General features: G+C 38.4%; 1 protein-coding gene across 1 annotated transcript; it reads left to right on the top strand.

The window, feature by feature from the left end:
• Window positions 1–265: 265 nt before the first annotated feature.
• LOC311081130 (uncharacterized protein) lies at window positions 266–11299 on the top strand. Its single transcript, XM_084111537.1, has 3 exons — window positions 266–538; window positions 938–1117; window positions 7859–11299. The coding sequence occupies exons 1-3, from the start codon at window positions 451–453 to the stop codon at window positions 8926–8928; spliced, it is 1338 nt and encodes a 445-aa protein (XP_083967663.1). The 5' UTR covers window positions 266–450; the 3' UTR covers window positions 8929–11299.
• Window positions 11300–19118: the final 7819 nt, after the last annotated feature.

The following is a 19118-nucleotide window of genomic DNA, read 5'->3' as shown; positions in this document are numbered from 1 at the left end:
AAACTCTTTTTATTATATATTTTTAACCTATAAACTACATTTGTTGCTAATATGGTATAAATGGTTTCTGCACCCAAACGTTACATTTGTGCCATATAGAGAGAATCTCTCTCTTTAATTATTAATTCTTAATATTTTCATTAGTAGTCTTTAATATTTCTTTAATATTATACGTATAATTGTACATTTCTATGCACGTTTGTGATTTTGGACTTTGTGCACTTTTATTTTGTTCAGGAGGTGTGACATCATAAGGCTGCGCCGCGCTCCTGCATCTGTTGTGATTCGGCTGAAGAAAGGTTTGTGGTGTTGCGCGTTTAAAATGTTTAAATCGATACAAACTTACAAACTTTCCAATCAATTTAATTGATTTACAATATTGCAATGTCAATTGATCATACATAACATCGCAACATTGTACTGCTTTATTTAGCCATAACGAACGTTCTTATGAGTAAAGCGAGTGACAGAAAAGATGCGTCTCATTTCGCTCCCTCTATCGTGAATCAGTTCATTGTAAACACAAATTCAGTCACTGGTAAGTAGTGATGAGAGAAACTGAGCTTTTTGAGTCTGAATCCTTTGTAAAACTATTCAGTTATTTGAATCATAGCATGCTGACGACACCAGCGAGTTAACTTAAACAGTGTAAATGCAACGAGAACAACAAACACTAACATGTTTAGTGACAACTTTTACAAAATAACTGAAAATGTTTTCATTAAAGTGTAACATGTAACGTGTGTTCTTTTTTTAATTTGTTCAGTTTGAGTGTTTTTAGTCTTATCAGATCATTTAAGTCCATTAACTCTCTCTCTCTCTCTGACTGACACTCTTACCAGTGAACTGAACTACTGAACTAGAGCTGATTGAGACGCACTCAGAGATTTAGTGAGGATTTATTTTTCTTTCTGTTAATTATTCTCATCTTAAACAGGACAAACTCACAGAAAAACTCCTGGTGAAGCGTCTGAGATACACGTGAATATTATAAAGATGGCGTTTATTAAAGAGGAGAGTGAAGACATAAAGATTGTATTTATTAAAGAGGAGAATGAAGACATGAAGTTTGAAGAAGCACTCAGTGTGAAGCAAGATGATACTGAGGAACACACAGGTTGGTTTCATTCTCACAGCTGAACTTAAGTCATTTAATCCTTATTAAAATGTTGATTTCTAAAAATCAAACTAAAATTGTTAAATATTAACAATCAAAGACACAAATTGAGGATTTAATAAAATATATGTGTCTGGCTTGTGTGTCTTTAACATCTTCTATCGCCCAGAAAGTGGGACCAAGTCATTGTTTTGCAAGTCACAAGTCAGTCTTGGGTCAAGTCACAAGTCCAGACAGAAAAAGACAAGTCAAGTTGCATGTCAAAATGAGTTTTTTTAGTATTAATTACTAGTAAATGTATATATTTATTTTATTTTCCCCTTCATTTTATGTTTCTCTTTATCCAATTAACATTATGTATTGTCTATTTTAATAAGGTACTATATGTTTTTTAAATACTCTAAATCCCTGATAATCACGCCAATTAAGTTTTCACTATATGACTGTAGGCCACATGTGGCAAAACATAAAACGACTTTACTTTTTAGGGGAATTTAACATTTTATTATAATATTTTCAGTTAAGCTAGTCATTAATAGTCTAAAGTAGGCCTAGGTAAAATTTTATAAGGATAAGTAGTGGTGTTTCATTGAGGAATATATCAGTGTTTATAAACTAATAATTTCGTTCATGTCCAAAGTTTCATTTGTAAGCGAGTTGGGGATTTTAAAGGGATTTTAATTTTAAATTATGTTTTTTAAAATATTCCCTTTCATGCAGTGTGTAATAGAGCTGTTTGTGAATGTAAACATTCTGCAAAGTTGTAAAGTCGAAAATGAACGATAAAGTTATTGTTTCCCAAAAGAAAGAATCGATTTGTTTTTACGAGTCAATTTTGTTTAGAATGATACTGTTTTACGGTTCTACGTCATTAAAAAATACATTTGCATAATGCCCGTCTGTTATACGTGGTCCATCCGCGAACAACTCAACCCGCCCTCAACATGTTATTTTACTGACAACTGCTTCTGAAATCTTATTTGGACCAGCTTGCTCCTCAGAATCGCATCCTTTAAGTATTATTATTATTATTTTTGATGTATGTATTTTCTACTGGGTGTTCAAAATACATACAAATATTTTGTGTAGGTCTCCAGCTAACTCACGTTATTACTGTCTTACTGAAATACTTCTGCTAATCAGTTGTGGGCCACTATTACCTATAACTGTGTCTATTAATGCATATTGTCTATTAATGTAAATTGTCTGTTGTTCTTATTACTTTGAGTAAAGATTAAGCATGGAGCAAGATTTGTTTTACCAACATTTGTTACATCAGTTATTCACTTTAGTGTTCGGCTGACACGTATGCGCTGTTATTGATACAGTTAATAGTTCCCACATGTGCACCGTAATAAATTAGAAATGCACACCCACATCAGTTTGTTGCTGGACATACACTTGTTAATGCTTGATGCATAATTGATACATTTAAGAGAAATATCAGTGCAAATTGCAAACGTACTCAGGCTATGGACATGCCTTCGAATGAAACATCGAAAATAAGTAGTAACTTCAGTCTGAAGTTCCTAAACAAAATAAATATATCGCCTATACATTTATATAAAGACGAATCAATAAAATGTATAAGCTAACAGCAAACTGAAACGCTACAAATAATGTGGCCAATCATAACTGACCGTCACTATTGTTTTTTTGTCCACGTTGTTGGGAAGAAGTGAGCTCTGTGTCTTTCTCACAATAGCCGCGTTTCCACTGTCGGGCCAGTGCGAGCCAGGGCTTCAAACGGGCCGTGCCCGGCTAAAAGCCCCGGAGCCCAAAACACACTGCGTTTCCACTGTCGGGCCAGAATCTCCACAGCACTTCACTAGCGTGTTCCACGCCGCTCTGGAACAACGTCACACAAACCCATAATTTCACCAACAAATGGAAGTTTTATCAGAAAACTAATCAAAAGGAAATCACTGGAAACAGCATGATCGCAAAACAAAAAACGACCGTTTGCTGGCATTTTTGTTGTTTACTTGAATATTTAAAACCCAAGAATCGATGTTTTACCACAGGTTTACAATAAAAATTATACATTGATCATAATGAATTAATTTGTGTCAAAATTGCACATTAGTCACACTGAAATAAATAACCGTTAGGTCTATTTCACAAAAGAAAGAGGGCACACTTACTTATTCAGTCAAGGCTGTTTCTGTTTATTTGGCAGTTAAAGGACATATACATCACAATTAGAAAGAATGATAATTTCTACAAATATACCACCAAAAATACGACCTGAGGAGCTTTAGCACTCTTTCCCAGTAGGCTATACAGTTATATTTTCAGTCAGAGAAACAGGTAGCTCCCGAAATAAAAGTTACTTTATTTTATGATAGTCTGGTATAAAGAGACCAGAGAGAGTTGTCTACTGACAGATAAAATAAAAACATGATTCTGATAGCCTTTATGATTTGTCTGATTTTTTCAAGCGTTCATATTTACCATGTTTACTATGGTAACGGTTAGCGTGCATAGTCTTTTGCATCGCGTATAAATATTTTTTGCCTTATACGATGATCAGGATTCACATCGGATCACAAACAGAAGGCATTCAAACATGAAAGTGAGTTTTGAGGTAAATGATTTTTAAAGTCTTGGTATATGGAATCATCCGGCGCTGCCGTCTCCAGACTCAGGTAAACTCTGCCTCTGTTCGTAACCACTCCTCTAGCCCGAGCTGGCCCGCCGAATACCTAGGTCCAAAGCGGGCCAGCTCGGGCTAGAGGAGTGGTGGGCCAGAAAACCCTAGCCGTTGGCCCAGAGGAAGCCCCGGAAGTGACAGTGGCAACCTGACTGGCCCTGGCACGCACTAGCACGCTTTTGGCCCGACAGTGGAAATGTGGCTAATGAAGAGAAAATGTGCTCTGATAGCGTGGATGTGGAAGGGATGGAGTGCAGGCGTTTAGCAGCTATAGCAAGCTTGGGATTAGCCAGGCTCTGCCCTCCTACGTACTTCCGCTCAATTTTAATTTTCCTTCAGTACGTCGTCTGGGTTTGTGGTATATTCGCGAGTTTTCTCCAGCTAATTTTTACCTGTCCAATCAGCGAACAGAGGGAGTGGCTGAGAACGATGATGTTGAGGTTGTGCGCTAGTTTGAGTAGTAGTTCAGTAATGGCGGTGGAGAAAGATGCGAGCGAAGCCATTTGGTCCGTTGTGGCAATGCTGCCAAATATCCAGAAGTTAAAGCCGGAGCAAGAACAATATTTGCTGAGTTTTGTTTGTGGTATAGGTCAGGACTCTGTGGACTTATTGCACAGGTGGCAACCTATCATGGTACCACGCTTGAATTCACTGAGCTCCTGAGAGCGAACCAATCTTTCACATTCTTATGCCTAAACAGTAGCTCAAAACAGTAGAGCGTTGGCGCTTGCAAAGCCAAGGTCATGGGTTCGATTCCCAGGGAAAGCAAGAACTGATGAGAATGTAAATGTGTACCTTGAAATGCAATGTAAGTTGCTTTGGATACAAAACGTCTGCCAAATGCATAAATGTAAATGCCTAGGTCCTTTGGACCTAGGTATTCGGCGGGCCAGAAAACCCTGGCCGTTGGCCCCGAGGAAGCCCCGACGAGGCCCGATCAAGCCCCGGAAGTGACAGTGGCAACGTGTGACAGTCGCACTAGCATGCCCGGTTTTGGCCCGACAGTGGAAACTTGGCTAATGAAGAGAAAAAATAAAAGTGTCTGCCAAATGCATAAATGTAAATGCCTAGGTGCTGTGGCCATGGAAGTGATTGGAACACCTGAATTCATTGATTTGGTGGGGTGTCCCAATATTTTTGGCAATATAGTATATGCTGGTCGTGAAATACCCTGTGAGTTCCCATCTCTTGTTGATTTATTCTGTTAGTTTTTTTTCTCCAGTACTTTTGTGGATGTGCTTCATGTTTATTAACATGGGCAGTGTGGCAGACAGAAATGCATTTACATCCTGTGAGAGCAGCTTGGTGAGAGAGATCATAGGTTTCAGCCCTGAGATGATGTCTGCCCTATATGTAACACCTATACTGACGTAATGGGGTCTCATATGGGAGCCCATCACCTCCAAGTGGTAACTAAATGAGGCAATGGACATTGGCCAGTGAGATTTGCATTCGAGTCACACCCACCCAGACATAGGGGTATAAATATGACCGGCATTACTCACTTAATTCATGTTTTGCTGAAGAGCCGAGCAGCATCCGGCCATTTAACAGTAGTTCAGGGCTCTGGCAATAAAGGCTCTGTTCCCTCCCAATGGGGGTTACATTAGTAACCTAGATGTTCCCATTCGTTAACTCTGTTAACACTGTTATGATAGGGACGCTATGGAGGCCTCACCCTGCTGAAGGGGAGGTAATGTGTGGTAGATACACATATGGACTGACCCGAGGGGAGGAGCTACTACCGATGCAGAGAGGGCCCAGGGAAAGACACAGATTTACCAAGAGGGAAATCGTATCTTGAAGTATACACATGGGATTACTGAGGGGGAATCACAGCTTACTGGCATCTATCCCAGTACAAGGGCTGATCTACCGGGCATGCACAAGAGTACAGGGCCTGGCATGAGATAACTCCTCCGAGTTTGGCTGCCGAAAGGATGCTGGAGAAACTCCATTCAGGGTTTAATCACCTGCAAACTCCGCTGCAAAGCAAGAAGGTGCTTGCATGCCCTCGTTAGAGGGGAATGGTGATGCAAGTGAGACACAGAGCCAGCCTTCACACGAATTACCTGTTTGTACTCAACACACGGAATGAGACTGGCTCCACTTGGAGATTGTAGAATCTAGCAAATGTGTTAGGTGTTGCCCAGCCCGCAGCTCTGCAGAGGTCTGCCAATGCCTAGAAGGAAGTAACACCACGAGTGGAGTGAGCTCTTATCCCAAGGGGGCACGGCTCGCCTTGGGACTAGTACATCAAGGTGATAGCATCCACTCTCCAGTGGGCCAACCTCTGTTCGGAAACTGCCTTTGCCTTCTGCTGACCCCAAAAGCCGACAAAGAGCTGCTCTGAGCTTCTAAAGTTCTGCGTGCAGTCCACAAAAACATGCAATGCGCAAACGGGCTAGGTCTGCCTACTCTTGGAGCAGGATTTCCAGGCCTGGGTCTCTGGGTCACAGAGCTGGCATGATTCACTGACCGTAAATGCCTGCAGGTCCCCCACCCTCTTGAAGGAAGCGAGCGCGGTCAGGAGAACTGTCTTTAGAGACAGGATCTTAAGCTTGAATGATTTGGCTTGAAGGGAGTTCTCGGTAGATCAGAGAGGTCCAAGGGGGGGATAAGTTGCAGTCTGGGAGGATATAACCTCCTGGCATCTTTCAGGAACCTGATGAACGGGTTGTGCTTTCCAAGTGACCTGCCATCAGGTGACAACATAGACTTTCAAGGCAAAGGGTGACAGCCTCTGCTCCAACCTCTCTTGCAAGAAGGAAAGCATAGAGCTGATCGGGCATTTCTGGGGGTCTTTCCTCCGGGAAGAACACCACCCAGCGAACAGACTCCACTTCAATGCATAAGTACAGGGGGCTCCAGCTTGAGTGAGTGGTGGTAGACCACATAAGTCCTCCACGTCCTGTGGAAGTTCCAGAGGTCTGGACGCAGGTGCCATATGGTGACCCGTCCCTGAGAAAGCAGGTAGTGGCTTTCGTAAGGAGCACTTGTGTAGGCTCCGGGGCCAGTTGAGTGCTAGCGCATCCGTGAGACATCTTTAAAAAGCTTGCCGCCAGTGCTTGCTCTTTTAGGAAATCTTCTCTTTAGGCTGAAGCACCAAGGGGTGAAACGCTGCACTTCACTGCTGGATGCCCCCTCACAACGGCAGAGAGATTTCCCACAACAAACTTTTTGCAGAATATCTCCAGCTTAACAATTTAAATTTCTGTTTGCTCTTTGCAAATATGAATGAAGTGAGTAAGGCCGTTCATATTTATACCCGTATGTCCAGGTGGGTGTGACTCAGTACGCAGATCTCACTGGCCAATATCCATTGGCTCATTTAGTTACTACTTGAAGGTGATTGGGCTCCCAGGTGAGATCCCATTACCCCCTTAAATAGAAATAGTTTTAATTGGTTCATTAAGAAAACAAGATGATCACTGATACTCATAGGCTCCATTATTATACAATCCCATTCTATTATACTTATCCCATCTGAGTGTATCTAACGAAGTTAGAAGGCAGAAGCTGAAAACACCACGTCTAGCGTACTTGATTATGTAGTACATGAACCTGTGGTGCTCATTTAGAGACATACAGAACATCAATCCCTCATGAAAGTCATTTTCAAATTATTTTGCTCTGTCCTGTGCTGTAATTTTTGTAGACAAGTGACATTTCCTTAACAACTCTGCGGTCAGTTTAATTTGAGACATTTCAATTATCACACTCTCATTAAAAAGTGTCACAACAATCAGAGCAGCCTAATAAACCTCACAATCGCACAGACGCAGGTTGTGTTTGATTGTCAATGACGGGTGCTATAATCTGCAGAGTTTTCTGTGGGCATAGGATCTAGCATGTCAAGTCATCTTTATTATTATTATTTTTTTCTTCTCTAGCCGATGAACGAACAGTGTATGATTATGATTCATGCAGCATTACAGGTCAGAAGTCAGATTGGATCGGAACATTCAGAATATTTATCCAGTTCCAATGTTTTGTTGGCATTCTTGTTTTACTGCAGCCTTTTGCGGTCTGTTGCTTTGTGCCATTAAAACTGGTGTTAATTTTGTATTTGTTTTATTTCGCTTTAGACCTGATGGCACTGAAAGAAGAGAGTCAAGAACTGAATCAAATGGAAGAGAAAGATCATGATTTCATGATGGGAAAAAAATCCACTCAGACTGAAAAGACTTCCTCACAAAAAAGAGCTCAGAAAACCGTATCTAACAGTTATTTTACCTGCCAACAGTGTGGACAGAGTTTCACTCAAAAACAAAACCTTAAAGTCCACATGAGAAATCACACTGGAGAGAAGCCTTACTCCTGCCAACTGTGTGGACAGAGTTTTTCACGTAAAGGAAACCTTAATGCCCATATGAGAACTCACACTGGAGAGAAGCCTTACACCTGCCAACAGTGTGGAAAGAGCTTCTCACGAAACGAATGTCTTGAGAGTCACATGAGAATTCACACTGGAGATAAACCTATCACTTGCCAATTGTGTGGACAGAGTTTTACACGTAAAGGAAACCTTTATGACCACATGAGAAATCACACTGGAGAGAAGCCTTACAACTGCAAACTGTGTGGACAGAGTTTTGCACGTAAAGGAAACCTTAATCAGCACGTGAGAACTCACACTGGAGAGAAGCCTTACAACTGCAAACTGTGTGGGAAGAGCTTCTCACGAAAAGAATGTCTTAAGACTCACATGAGAATTCACACTGGAGAGAAGCCGTTTACATGTGATCAGTGTGGAAAGAGTTTCAGATGTAAAGAGAACCTTAATCAGCACATGAGGATTCACACTGGAGAGAAGCAGTTTGTATGTCATCATTGTGGAAGGCGTTTCCGAAACGGCAATCACCTTAAGAATCATGTGATAACTCACACTGTAGAGAAGCCTTTCACCTGCCATCACTGTGGAAAGAGTTTTAAACATAAAGGAAACCTTACTATTCACATGAGAATTCACACTGGAGAGACACCTTACACCTGCCATCACTGTGGAAAGAGTTTCAATCATAAAGGAAACCTTTATGTCCACTTGAGAAATCACTCTGGAGAGAAGCCTTTTACGTGTCCTCAGTGTGGGAAGAGTTTCACATATCGAAGAGAACTGAAATGTCATTTGCAAACTCATTTTGAAATGCAACTGTAGTTCTGTTTGTGGTAAAAGGTTGAGAAAATACAGTTTCAGGAATTACTTGCATATTCACTATGGACGATGACCATTCAATTTTGATAAAAAAAAAAATGCAGATTCTGTTATCACACTTACAGACACACCTGGAAAGTCGCGCATGCGAGACCCTTGAATGTACTACATTTTTTATGTTGTTTGAATACTGTAACAAGTATAATTATAGGATTTTTTTTAATAATATATTTGTCAATACAGGTAATGAAACCTTTTATGTTTTAAAAAATATACCAACATCATGTAGTGCAAAAGTTTAATTATAAAGACATCTTGTGCAGGTTTTTGAAATTGACGAATATGTGGCCAATCGTTCACGGCCGGAATAGAAGTCACACTTAACATGGGCATCAGCTAAACCGCAACACCAGCAAAACTTAACGGCGGAAGATCCAACTCGTTTGCTACTGATAGTTTGATGCTGATTCTCATTTCAGCTCTTTATTGAAACAATGTGCAGTTGAAGCGTGGCATGGGGTTTTAACGGCTTTCCGTATTTTCACTGTTATTCGGATAGAGTACAGAACCTCTGGATCAAAACATAGGTGAAGAAGCAGAGATCAGGTAATATACAAGCTAAGATGATCAAACTTTAAAGCGATAGTAAATGATGACAAAAATTTTCATTTTTGGTTGAACTAACCCTCAAGTTGTTCCAAATCTTAAAGGTGCTCAAAGTGATGTTGGGTGACATCACTTCTTGTTGACGTTTAAACGGACAGTATGGAATTGTTCACCACTAGGGGTCGCTAACCTCTTTACAATAACAAAGGCGTAGTTTGATGACGCATCATTTGCTAAGAGCTATGGATCTTGTCGTCAACGTCAAGCCGACCAATCTAATAATGTTTATGGATGACTGAATACATCAATGCTTTTATCATGACTGTGATATGAAGCAGTTCGGGATTGCTGTAAGAGACAGCTATCAGCTCCACATGCGACGCGAGTCCCGCGGAAATATAAGGAATATGGACATTTCATTCTACCGAACTACACGCAAGTGCAGAATTACTACTCACAGGTCAGTTTATTAGACAAATTAAACTTGTGAGATAACGCAGCGCTGTTTCACTTGGTCTAACATTACACTATCACACTAAACTGCATTTCAATGTGTTGAAATTGATGTGTTAGTTTGTCTGTATGAGACTAGCAGTAAGCTAGATCAACATTAGAATAACATACAGATCATATTCTGACATTTTATCATTGTTGAACTATTATAACATTGATTAGTTTTATGTAAATGTGCTCACCTGTTTAATAAAGTACATGTAGGAGTGGTCGAAGTCTCGGACGTGGAGCTCTCGTTTATATACCGTCTATGGGAGCTCTCGGCATCTCGAAAACACCGCGCTGATATTGATTCTCGTTTTAGTTCATATTTTTTATCCAAAGTCTGCTTGCCATGGTCCATAATGTTTGAACGAAACAACAACAGCGTGCAAATAGACATTGCAAACTACACAGTTGTCCGGGTCAGTTGCTTTGGTTACTATCAGACGGCTCTGGTTCATAGCTCTGTTTGCTATGGCAGTACGAGCGGAAACCAGGGACAACGCGGATATGACGCCATTGACGGCGACAAAACGGAAATAAAGAAACGTGACGTGTCTTCAAATTAAATTACAAATTTCTCCTGGTTTGAAAGTTGTTGGAAACAGTCGGGATAATGTAAGTACACAGCTAAAAAAAATATATAACATAGATATAGTGATTTTTGCTATTTTTAAAGCAAAAAAGTTACATATTGTGCCTTTAAAGTATTGTCAAACTAATCGGAGGCTAGCTAGACCCTCCCCCCTCCTCATCCGCGCACTAACCCCCAAACCCCACCCCCAAATCCTTCTTGCCGGTTATTGGCTGGAACAGTTTATGTTTCGTGGTGCGGGTGAGCCCAGTTTGTTTTTGTTGCCGTTTGTGGAGCCTGTGGTGTCTACAGAGACCGCGTTTTTTTACAGTGTATTGATGGGACAGGCAGCTAGCGGATGGTGAGGAGGTGTTTGCTGTATGTGACACAAAATGTTGTGGCCTAAAAAACGTGTGACATCGCTTAGAGCACCTTTAATGAGTTTCTTTTTTCTGTTGAACACAAAAGAAGATATTTTTAAGAATTAACCAGACAGTTGACCGTAGCCATTGACTTCCATAGTAGAAAAAAAAAAATACTATGGCAGTCAATGGCTACCGTCAACTGTTTTGATTATTTGATTATCATTTTGAATTTGCGTCTGATAAAAACAACCTACATTTATGAAACCTACACACATTTGAGTGTTGTTAAAAAAGGAAGACATGGAGTTAGAATAAAGTTGTTTCTTTTAAAGCAGAGGGTCTGTTATTTATTTTGATATATTGTTTGTGCAGATATTCACACAAAAAATTCTGGGGTTTTGTGAAAATAATAAATAAAATGCCTGATGGTGGATGGCAACTATTTTTTATTTTTAAAAAAACACTTAAAGAGCAACAGTTAATTGAATAAGATAGTTCCCCACATTGTTTACAAATGTGCTAGTAATATATGCCGGAATTATCAATTCTATCTCTAATCAGCGATCATGGATTGACTCATGTTTCTTTGATGCCAGATTAGAGTTAAACAAAATTTTTTATTTATAATCTTAAGTAGCCTTGGCCATAGGTTTGGGAATCATAAGAAATTTTCCGGGTCCAGTTCTGCCTAACAATTCTGGTTCCATTAAAATTATTAAACTAATAAGAAATACATGTTTACGGTGGCCGAGAAGGATCACAACACATACAAATGCCACAACAACAACATATTCAGAAAACACCTCCAAATTCACGATGTCGTTTGGCTCGATGTCGTGGTGCAAAGGACCCTAGGTTGATTTTACTCCAAACCATCCCTTTAATTCAGAATATGATCAAGATTGCGTAGGTGGATGTGTTCTGGTTATTTGGCTGTTAAAAGTATTACATTTAAAGCCACTTAAATGAAAGTCAAGTAAAGATTTGGTCATTTTGATGAACGAGATCGAACAAGAGAGTCAGTAAAATGATCCGAACTTCCCATCACTAAAGTAAAGTACGTATATCAAAATGTTTTTCAATCAAGACAATATCAGTGATGGTTCTAGTGTTAGAAAAGCTCTTCAGATTGGTCACTGTCATCGTCAAGATAAATTAGTGATCTCCCCAAATGAGGTCATCCAGACTTTAATAAGGCCTGTTTTATGTGTTCTCCTCTGCATTTGGCAAGCTCCTCTCCTCTTGTCAGCATCACTTTTAAACCACGACAACATACTTCCTGCATACTACTTATAAAGTTAGATAACATTAGACAGAAAAAATGTTCATAGGTTGTTTTAGAAGTAAAAATGTCTCGGAATTTGGTAAGATTTCTGATTTTTTTTTTGGTCATGTGTGACTATTGTGTATCTAAACAATACATAATCTGGTAAATGTGGTGTAGTAATTATAAATAAAACATTTTTTTCCAAACTTTTCTTTAATTACAAATAAAATACCTTTTTTGCAAAAAGAATCTTTGCGAAATCCAGGTGGGACAGATAAATATATAATGAGTGCATCAAATCGAGCATTGTTGTGGAAATGCAAAAGAAAATGCCACACTGTCTCTTTATTCTGTTTTTTATTTATGTAGGATGAAAATATACAGATCAAGGATCAGTAACAAGTTACACTTAAAAAGGTATTATTTAACATTCTAGATTTACCACTTTAACAAAACACTTTAAAATCACGTGATATTCATGTGTCATGTCTGTCTCAGTCATGTCAACTCTTCATACAAACTTACATGTATAGACAGCTCAGGGCTGGGTTTCCTGATAACGTTGTCTCTTAGCACGCTTCGAAGACTCTTAAGGTATAACTTAACTGAAGGTATACCATTTCTAGGTGTGTTCCCCGAACTATACCTTAGAAAGCTGCTTAAGATATACCTTACGTGCGACGTTACCCGGTGCTGTCCGTGGCGATGCTGCTGAATTGGTTGATATGGATGGCTTGAGAATCAATTATTCTCACTAGTTTCACTGCATTATGTGAGAAAGCGGTGTTCTTTATAAAAGAAGCACTTCAGAAATAGTTGAAATTGCATTTATTATGACTCATGAGATATTATAAAAAATAATCCAAACTATAATAGCCTATAATATCCTAGCCTACATATTTTTAAATTGTATCATATATTACTGCCATAATAACCATTTAAAATGTTTACATGCTTTCTTCTCTTTCCCATTTTTGTTCGCTGAGGTGGAGCTGCGATGAACTATTGTTCTTGAAAATACTTTCTAGCATTTCAGTAATAAAAGTTTACATCTTAGGTACGGTGCTCGGTAGTGATCCAAAAGGATTTAAACAATGAATTTTGAATCTCTTCTTGTAAACTCAGATGTGGATTCAGACGGCAATTAAATTAACACACAACCTGTTTGTCAAACAAGTAATAAAAACTCGTTGAGTGTTTTAGCGCAATTTTCTGACCTCATGGGATCACAACACTAAGAGAAATCTTTTCCTGGATTTTTTTTTGTGCGTTCCCGAGATTAGACCTTCCTTAACATAATGCCGAAAACCCGAAGTCTCTAGGTGGTCTGGTTGAGGAGTAGATAGAAGTGCAAGATTGGTGCACACAGACAGAACAGAAATCATGAGTTAACAATCACAATTTTGTCCGGTGGAAAATTGCGCTAAAAACAGTAGGTACTACTTTGGACAGGGATTTTTACGCGGGTTTGGGTGAGAAAAAAACACTGACACTATGGCACTAAAATCCCGACTTGCCCCTGTAAATGTTAAAAATACCGTACCATACGAGCCCATGAGAAACAATTAGCGTCCGAATAGGACTTAACTGACAGTATGCTTTCACTGGCCTTTGAAAGCGCTCCGCAGACGGCGCCGTCTTTTAGAACAACTATTCGCTGTTTCGCTGCCATAGTTTGAGCAAACTCCCCACCACAATCATTCCCTTTTAAATAGACTATTAAGCCTTTAATGGTTTGCCAGCTGATGGACCTTTGGATAATATAATTAAAAATTTAACAACAATCAGTGTAATGACAATTTTATTCTTTGCATGAAAACACTTGAATTAGACTAATTGAACACTGTCTGGGTGTATTAAAACTTCAGAATTATATTCGTATAGACCTGCAACAGTGATAAGGTAAAGCTAAGAGTGGTCCAGACCAACCTTCCAAAAGTATAACTTACAGAAGGTATACTTAACTAAGAACGTTTCGGGAAACACGTATTAACGATAAGGTACAGCGTAAGGTGTAACTTAAAAGTGTAAATTGCAGGTTAAATTTTTCACGAAGATAATGCAATGTGTTTATTAAACATAAAGATAAGAACCGCCCACCATTGTTTTTTATACCAAAATGCTAAATATAATATGAAAAGTTGGCACTTTTAACAGTGGTTTTAACCGCTCCCGCTCCCTTCCACTAGATGGGGTGTGATGTCATAAGAGGAACTCACTAGTAGAGTTACCGGCATAGTCAGCTCTATAGATGCCTTACATAACTACAGAAAAGTTGGTTGTATGTTTTATTTGATAAAAAAAAATTATGGATAAAATAACTCAATTGTAAACATACTCGTGTGTGCTGACTTCAAGGGGACCGTGATCCTGCCTGAAATGAGAATAAGCTATTCGCAAAACAAACGGTTTCAGGCACGTCAGATCAGCCGGTCGCAGGTCGAGCTGTTCCACTAAACTCCAAAACGCGTTCACCTCACGGCAGCACATACTCTCCACTGCTGATAGCCCACACAAACACAGTGATGGGGACATCGATCTCTCTTTTTCTTTTCTGACAATAAACATCGCTAATTAAATTGTGAGAAATTGATAACGCGTGGATTGAGGAAGGGTATTGCATGACGTTTGAGGCGTCGATGAGACTAGCGATTGGTGCCTGTGCAGTGTGTGCATCTCTAACATTACAGCTCTGATTTGGACTGACACCATGTAACTAAAAAATAACTTCAGTCGTTGTCCCTCCTTTTGCTATTCTACATGACGGCAATTTTTGAAAAGACTTGCTTGTTCCGTTATATTATCCGGGTTAAGTTTGCACCAGGCTAGCCTAGCTCTAACGTAGCTAACGTTACTCACAAGGACACCTGGCCAACCCTCCACTAATTCTCCTCACACCAAGCATTAATATCTCTTTGATTGCCATGGCTCCCCTCTCTCACGCCTGACCGGTTAAAAATTGTAGGGCTGTGGTCCATAAAGAATTTGATGGTTTCCCACATCCTCAGTCGTTCTCCAAATAGCCATAATACAGTAGGAATCTAGCGGAGTATGGGTTGCGAGTTCCTCTTGTGACGTCATCACCCAGTTACTGAAAAAACACGCTACCTTTGAAGAAACCCCAATAAATGTTATTTTAACGCATTTTAAGACAGAAATAATTAAATATATACATATAGAGCACTTTAATTTACACATTAATTGGCTGTGGTGGTTAACCTGCAACCTACACTTTAAGAACGACGTAGCGTTAAGGAGATTTCGGGAAACCCAGCCCAGAACTCATGATTATAGTGTCTTATACTGACTTAAATACAGTAATCTACTGCAAATTTCAAACACACATTTGTCCTCATTAATACAGGTTCATATGATAATGATTTCCATCTTAAATCATACGCTGAAGGTTCAGAATTATTGTAATCACATTCTGCAAAGCTCCTGTTCTCTTAAGGGAAACAGTAGGAAACCACAGGGATTAAAGTTCTCCGTCGCTACGACGGATTTCCGTTAATTGCAGCAAGTCTATGACGGATTTCCGTCAATTGCAGGGTTCCAGTCTGTCCTTAATGTCTTAAATTCACTTTTCATAATTTTATGGCCGTAATAGGCTTTCATTTCTCAAATAGTGTAATAAATGTCTTAATTTTAGTTTGAATAGGTCTTAAATTAAGGAAAGACGAGGTGTATTCACCCTGCTGAGGGGGATGTGATCAAAGCCTGGAGTGGAGCAAAAGCACGTTCCTCTCTCCACTCTAAGCATTCTGTAATCACTTCGCTGATGATCCACTCCGGGTTTTCAATTACCGCTCACGGAAAGTGCATGTCAGGCTACAGCTGAGCGTTGAGGTAGAATATTTCAGTTACCATGGACACACTTATTATAATGCAGGTAGGACTGGGCGATATATCGATATAAAAAATATGGAATTAGACCATATCGCATATATCGATATAGTTCAAATTTGCGCTGTGATCCTTGCTCCCCTCTCCTCCGCTCCTCCTTTTCCACTCTGCGTGCGTGTTTAGAGCGTTATGTTATGAGAGGCGAATCATGACTACTTCAGAAAACCCAGCACAATAGGAACTACCATAAGTGACATAAGTGTACGCTGAAATAAAGTTTTTTCACCTCAGAAAAACGGACTTTCTTGTCCTGTCAGCCGTTATCCTGTTCTCGTAGCGAACACTCTTCAATTGCACGCGCAAATGCAGCGGCGCGCGCTGTGTATCGCCTCACTGTATATAAAGTGCAAAATAAACTACGAGCATGCAATGCCGTTACGTTGTAAATTACACGAAATAAAAGTAATGCAGGGATGATTTTCATTCTATTCACTAGGAGCAGTTTCCATGTTTCATTAACAGTTATTGTTAATATTGTGTAATCACCATGATAACTGTCGTTTCCATATTAACCCCAAAATGCCACTATTTTTTAATTTTTTATTATTGTTATTTTTTATATTTTTAAATGACTGCAGTGGCTCATACCAACATTGTATTAACAAAAACTAGTTTGGGACTGCTATTTAATAGCTTTAGCATAGGCCTAATGTTTATTTATTAGTACTAGTCTACTATTAGTCATATTCTTACAATTTATGTTATGTAAAGGGGAAAAGTACTTGTGTGTGTTAACAAATTTTGTGTAAACGTGTTATAATTTGACTATATATACACACATATTATACACGTGTATATAAATATATATATATATATATATATATATATATATACATACATACATACATACACACACACACACACACACACACACACACACACACACACTACCGGTCAAAAGTTTTAGATTTTTAATGTTTTTAAAAGAAATATCTTCTGCTCACCAAGGCTGCATTTATTTGATTAAAAATACAAACAAAAATTGTAATATTGTGAAATATTATTCCAATTTAAAACAGCTGTTTTCTATGTGAATATATAGTTAAGTGTAATTTATTCCTGTGATCAAAGATGAATTTTCAACATCATTACTCCGGTCTTCAGTGTCACATGATCCTTCAGAAATCATTCTAATATGCTGATTTTATGCTAAAAAAAACATTCATTATTATTTTCAATGTTGAAAACAGTTTTTTACATTTTTATTTCATGATGCTATGATGAATAGAAAGTTCAAAAGAACAGCATTAATCTGAAATGGAAAGCTTTTGTAACATTAAACACTACCCTTCAAAAGTTTAGGGTCAGTAAGAATTTTTATTTTATTTTTGGGGGAAATAAATAAAATAAATCAATACTTTTTTTCATCAAGGATGAGTTAAACTGATCAAAAGTTACAGTAAAGACATTTATAATGTTAGAAAATATTATATTTTAAATAAATGCTGTTCTTTTGAACTTTCTATTCATCAAAGAATTTTGAAAGAAAATTGTAAACAACTGTTTTCAACATTGAAAATAATATTGAATGTTTTTTTAGCATCAAATCATCATATTAGAATGATTTCTGAAGGATCATGTGACACTGAAGTAATGATGTTGAAAATTCAGCTTTCATCTGAGGAATAAATTACATTTTAAAATATATTAAAATAGAAAACAGACATTTTAAATTATCATAATATTTCACAATATTACTGTTTTTTTATTGTTTTTTTATCAAATAAATACAGCTTTGGTGAGCAGAAGAGACTTCTTTTAAAAACATAAAAAATCGTACCAATCTAAAACTTTTGACCAGTAGTGTATATATACACATATACGTGTATATGTATGTGTATGTATATGTATGTGTATATATATATATATATATATATATATATATATATATATATATATATACATACACACACACACACACACACACACACACACACACAGTATATGTATGTAGGTGTAAAAAATAAATGGAGATGGGCTTGGCTTAGCGAAATGGGGGGAGAATGGCAAGCCTTTTAGTTCGTGGACTAAAAAAATCAAACAGCCAGGTACGTGTCTTTGCACAGTATGTCACAGGAGACTTCAATATGGCAATAATGGCAAAAAAGTGCAAGCTCGCCATCAATCAGAAGCTAGGCACAATGCTGCCGTTCGTGCTCTACAGTACACATGCTCCCTACCTGGTTTTCATAGATTAAAATAGCTTTTAAAATACGCCTACTGGCAATATTAAAGTGGTTTAAAATGTCTCCCCTTAAAACGCTATTGGTCGCGACTATTTAAAAAGTTAAAGGAATATGACTTGGCCTAAAAACACATTTCAGTCAGAAGAATTTTTTTCACTTTAATCCCTGAAACCACTGAAAGAGTTGTGGTTATTGACGTTATCAAATATCCTCGTGTTAGGCCAGAGTTTCACATAGACAACATCTCCAACCTCCAGGATCAACACAACTCCATTAGAGGAGTTTAAATCACCCTTAGCCTGATATTCAAGTGCTACAACCACACGCTCTCCATTCTTATAAATGGATGCAGCTGCTGTAGTTGGGGCATGACCAAATACAGAGACTCTGAACATGTACACTCCTTTCAGTGGGGCTGTGAAAACACCTAAATCAAATAACAAGAGATACAGAATCAGATGTTTCCTGCATGTGTGATAGTTTTGAAAGATGGCAGATCATTAGAGGCTACGTTTACATGTTACAATTCACGTTTTTGTTGTTTAAATGGAGACTATAAATTATTTTTATTTTTTTTACAAAAGCTTGCACTTTGAAGCCCGTTTTCAAAAGTTTGCCTTTTCAGGCCCCCAAAACGGCATTGTCATATGAATGAACGGCCAAAATGCATAAAACTGAATCACATACAACATTTTACGTTTAGTTTAAACTGATGTCGTGTAAACAGCCCTTAATTCTCTTACACATATTGAGACTGCAGAGAGGTCTGAATGGAGCAGAATGGTTTTCATTAC

Source organism: Abramis brama, assembly GCF_963993115.1.
Source record: "Abramis brama genome assembly, chromosome: 4".
NCBI lineage: Eukaryota > Metazoa > Chordata > Actinopteri > Cypriniformes > Leuciscidae > Abramis > Abramis brama.
Note: the sequence above shows the minus strand (reverse complement) of the source record. Positions and strands in the feature narration are given on the sequence as shown.